General features: G+C 35.4%; 1 protein-coding gene across 1 annotated transcript; it reads right to left on the bottom strand.

Moving 5' to 3' along the window:
• Nucleotides 1–2,870: 2,870 nt before the first annotated feature.
• On the bottom strand, nt 2,871–4,856 carry LOC107960948 (protein MAINTENANCE OF MERISTEMS-like). The gene is made up of 2 exons (XM_016897197.1): nt 4,788–4,856; nt 2,871–3,524 (listed from the first exon to the last, which is right to left on the bottom strand). Exons 1-2 carry the CDS (start codon nt 4,854–4,856, stop codon nt 2,871–2,873), a joined length of 723 nt encoding a protein of 240 aa, XP_016752686.1.
• Between the last annotated feature and the right edge of the window lie 510 nt (nt 4,857–5,366).

Below are 5,366 nucleotides of genomic sequence, written 5' to 3' on the forward strand. Positions count from 1 at the left end.
ATGCACCATAGACTGATGTGGTTGGTGATGATGTATACTGTAGTAGTGATCCTGCTGATCACGAAGTCAATAGTAAGAGTAATCCCGACGTGGACGAGGTCCCGGATGATATTAACGACGAAGGCATGAATGAGGATAGAAACGTTAACGTATCTTCAATCGAAAACCAGATTCGTCATATTGTGATACACAATAATTTTGGGGCGCAAATGTCTCGGATAGACCCCGATGCGGCGCGGGCAGCCGAGTTTCTGGAGTACCCTGAAATACTACCTGCTCACCGGATGGTCGTATATTCTGATCCTGAGGAGTTGTTTGTGAGCCAGAGATTCGAAAGTAAGGAAGAATACGTATTTGCCATTAAGCGGTATAGCATGAATATATCAATAGACTACAAAGTCGTCGTGTCTAAACCAACATTATATATTAGAGAGAGTTGGAAGTCAGCAGAAGGCTGCAATTGGCAGATACGAGCTGCATTTATTCAGTAGTTGCAGATGTGGGAGATACAAAAATTTGTTGGACCTCACATATGCACTTCAACACATATGACAGAAGATCATCGAAAACTTGACTCCAAAACTATCTGAACATGCATCATGCGAATGGTGAAAGACATGTCGACCATTAAAAGTTTCAGTACTGATTGCCAAAATGCAGGCACGATTCCAGTATCGAGTATCATACCAGAAGGCATGGATAGCTAAACAGATGGCAATTGAGCAATTGTACGGGGATTTTGATGCATCGTATAATGAGTTACAGGGATAGATAGCCGCTATGAGGGAACACGTGTCGGGGACTGTCATTGAGTTGCAGACACGACCTTATTATGGGCCGGATGACCAACTACAATCGAGAAAAAGAATTTTCCATCAGATGTTCTGGACGTTTAATCCATGTGCGCGCGTATTTCCCCACTGCAAACCGTTTGTGCAAGTAGATGGAACCTGGCTATATGGAAAATACACACAAATCCTACTTCTTGCGGTTGCTCAAGACGGCAACAGGAACGTACTCTCGATAACATTTGCCACCGTTGATAAGGAGAACACGGAATCATAAGAATTCTTCTTTACCAACCTGCGGAGGTATGCTATTAGCAACGATAATATTTGCATCATCTCTGATAGAGGAAAATGATTAATTACAGCCATTAGGCGTTCCGGTGTACCATAGAGATCCGTTTACTACATCTGACACATTTTGGCTAACTTCTGGTGAGATTATAAGAATGCAGACTGGAAGAGACAAGTTGTGAGAATGGGTAAAGAATTACCTTGTCTTTTCAATATAAATTTTAATGTTTTAGAGCAATACTGTAACTTATATTTTCTGAATATATATGCAGCGCACGAGCCAGAGCCATACATTTTTCGCCAAATAATAGCCCGACTTGAGAGTGACATGGAGGGTCAAACGAACACATCTTTTCGACAGTGATTGGGTACCATGGAGCCAAGGCAATGGGCTCAAAGTTTTGACGAGAGCTTTCGTTATGGTTAAATGACCACAAACTTGGTGGGGGAATCAACGCTGTGTTGTTAAAAACACGACATCTTCCGATTTCATCTGTCTTCTCGGCTACGTTCTACAGGTTGGCTACCTTGATGCCAATAATGGGTCAGCAACAAGTCAACCAGATGGAGGCGGAACACGTGTTTGTCGAAGATGTTAGGGATGCAATGGTTGCAAACTATCGGATAGCGAGGTCGATAACAGTAGAAGTATATTCATGATGTAATGAAATATTTCAGGTTACAGAGACCATCGGTCATCGACTCGGTATACCATCTAGGTCCTACGGAGTTGATCTCCGAAACAGATGGTGCGACAGGAGGTTTCAAACACTTCATTATCCATGTCCACATGTCGTGGCAGCTTATGCTAAAGTCTCGCTCAATGTAGAACAATTTATCGATGAAGTGTACACCGTCAAACGCACGTTGCGTGTATAGGAGAACGAGCTCCCCGTGCTTCCTGACCTATCTACTTGGGAGGTACCTCCGACGACCTTCGAGCTTGTCCCAAGACAATGGGTTGCATAGGAACCCGAAAGGTCGTCCGCAATCATCTAGAATCCATAATTAAATGGACATTAGGGAGAAATCCGACAGGAAGCTGTGTGACGTATGTAGATTAGCCAGTCATAATCGGAGTAAATGCCTGCTCCGAAACTACCATGTTGGACAATCGTCTCAATCGAGTAGAAATTGAGATGTAGTTCACTACATATTGAGAGGATTGAATCACAAATTTACCTACAATTTGTTGCAGTTAATCTAATTTGACTTACATATTTAGTATAAAGTTTATTTATTGAAATTGTAAAATAAAAAAAAACCATAAAATTGATAAATAAGATGGCAAAAAAGTCATTATATAAATACAAAGTTGACTATTTAAATTGCAAAAAAAAATTGATAAATAAAATGCCAAAAAATTCATTACATAAATATGAAGTTATTTATATTACAAAACCCCCTAAAATTGATGGTTTGATGGTATGATTCTTGGGGTATATTTTTGTGGAGCTCGACGTTCACGTTGCGAGAGATTACGGTGATCAACGTTCTCGTCATCCGTATGTAGGAGTGTGCAAAACATAGATGAAAAATCATATGTCTCAAATTAAGTTTATATTGGAAAAATTTACCCATTCTCTAGCATAATTCTCAATCATCAAACGGTATATCGAAACCGTGTATGACCTCTCGATACCCGGATTAGTACTCCATCTACGAAAACAAATTGTTAGAACAATATAATCTAAAAAAAGTCAACTAATTTTTATAACGAGTAAAAATTCATTACCTATTAACGAGTGGAAATATATATGATTGGTGACTAATGGATGCCAAGAATTGCATTCAGTAAAGTGCCCACGACTGCAGCAGTATGAGGCATCCACCTATGTCCATTGCAGAAAGATCTGTCGTCTGACAAAGTTCGCGATACTGCATGGCTAAAACTTCGGACCCCCAACTGTATGAACGGGTGTTATGCAAATTGGATAATAAGGGTAAGTACATCAAGTGGACCGTACTGCCGTTTGCATCTGGCATGAGTACACCCTCTATAAGGTGCATAATATAAGCTCGAACGGCCTGCATCACCTTCCATTCATTGGCAGTACTCGACAAATGCTCAAAATTGACCTTTAGCCATGAAAATCTCAAACTGGTAAATTTCCCCTCACTTGGCGAGCGTCCAAGTAATTCATAGCAAAGGGTAGCCGGCCTAAATATTGAACTTACGCCCGCGACCGCATTCTCGTCGATGGGAAGCCCGAGCTGTAGTGCAACATCCTCTAGAGTGACGGTACACTCCCCACACGGCAAATGAAATGTGTGGGTCTCCGGAAGCCATCGCTCGACTAAAGCAGAAATCAAGTTGTATCGCAGATCAAAAGTCTGGATCAATGCCGCTGATCTGAACCCGACTAACTCTAAGTATGGTATTAGGCGTTCATCTGGCAGAAACCCTACACTATTAACACAGCCCCTCAATACGCGGTGCGAAACCTGACATTATTAAATTAGCAAAATAGTTAATACAATATAATTTAATTCAACAAATAACATGAATATCAAATAAAAATTTTATTGCCATCTCATTAATAGTACTTGATATGTGATTGTTATTATTAATCAAAGAACCCATTTGCTGCAAATCTGCAATTAAAAAAATGAATTTATTTAATTTGTTTAAAAAAATACAATAAATTATTTCAAATTTCAGAAACAAAACACGGTAAATATCTAATAATTTCCCATAATTTACCTACAATAAAAAAATTTATGTTAGATTACAATAATAATATAATTAAAATTACTACAAACTATCTAAACATAAAAACATACGAATTAAAAAAATAAAAATAAAAATAGATACATACCCGGGTAGTTTATTTCAAACAACTTATAAAATTATATAACAACAAATTTAATCAACATTTTAATAAATCAATAAAAACTGTTAAATAAATAAAAAATCAAATAAAATTACATTAAAAAAATCACAAAACACTAAACTAAACACTAACAATTTATATAACCTAATCATAAATTACTAACAAAATAACTATAAAATTATTTTTAAAAAATACATTACTAAAAAATCACAAAACACATAACTAATATAGATTGAAAAAATGTTTACACAATCTGTCAAGGTTGATAACATATTTTTCTCCCTTAAATTACTTATGCCAATAATATGTTCATGTATAAAATAAATTCATGTACATGCATTTAACTTTGAACATTGATATTTGTGGGTGTTATGATTAAACTTGGACAAATTGATATCCAAGTTGTTATAAAAAAAATTAAATGAGTTAATAGCAACTATTAACATACCAATACTTAATAGTAACTTTAAAAAAATTAAATGAGCTTAAACATCATTTGTCCAAATTCATTTTCAAAATGAAATGATTTTTAATTTTTTTATAAACTTTTATGTTAAACTCACCAAATACTAAACTAAACACAATAATTTATAACTTTATCCTAAATTACTAATAAATTAATTTTAAAATGATTACAAACACAAAAATTTATAACATAATCCTAAATTACTAACAAATTAATTTTAAAATAATTATAAAAAGCAAAAAAATTACATTCATTCAAAATTATAAACTTTTTAAATTATAAACAAAATTATTTACTAAAATAATACAGTAATTTTTTTTTCTTTCTTCTTCTTTTTCTCCTTTCTCTCTTCCGATGGGGTTTGGGAGACTATGCTTATAAGGCCCCTCATTTGTAACTTTTTCCCACTGAAGGGACAGTAGCAGCAGCAACAGCTGCTAGCAGATGGAGCGGGGGAGGGGGTAGCAATAGCACCATTCACGCCTACTTGTCAGGCGCGATTAGTAGCGCCTATCTGGCAGGCTCAATTAGTCGTGCCTATTTGACAGGCTCGACTCGTTTTTTACTTGTATTTTGACCCGTTGACTGTATTTTTACCTGTATATATATTTAAATATTTTTAATAAAAATAAAAAAATATTTTATTTAAAAATTAATATAAAAAATTGATTCGCACCTGTCACATAGGTGCGATTAAAAAAATATACCATTTCGATAATTAATTTAGCCGACAAACTATTTAGCTATTTAAATTTTTTTTAAAATATATTTGGATAAAAATACCTATATTATTTTTAATTTTATCGAAACTAAAGGCACCGCTCATATGAGGAGGGGTTGATTCAGCTGCTTGCTCGCTCTAACTATTAGCTTTCACAGACTTAATGACGAAGAAAAAGGGAAAAAAAGGTAAGGTATACATGTGTAAAGCTGTAATTGGTGGAAAAAGAACATGTAATTGTTTCATTTGGGTTGAATGGCAGAAAG

Source organism: Gossypium hirsutum, chromosome D04 (assembly GCF_007990345.1).
Source record: "Gossypium hirsutum isolate 1008001.06 chromosome D04, Gossypium_hirsutum_v2.1, whole genome shotgun sequence".
Classification (NCBI taxonomy): domain Eukaryota; kingdom Viridiplantae; phylum Streptophyta; class Magnoliopsida; order Malvales; family Malvaceae; genus Gossypium; species Gossypium hirsutum.

Coding starts and splice junctions, on each gene's coding strand:
- LOC107960948 (XM_016897197.1), bottom strand. CDS start 4,856: ATGGTGCTATTGCTACCCCCTCCCCCGCTCCATCTGCTAGCAGCTGTT. Junction 3,525..4,787: donor CTGCTGCTACTGTCCCTTCA/GTGGGAAAAAGT, acceptor TAATAATGTCAG/GTTTCGCACCGCGTATTGAG.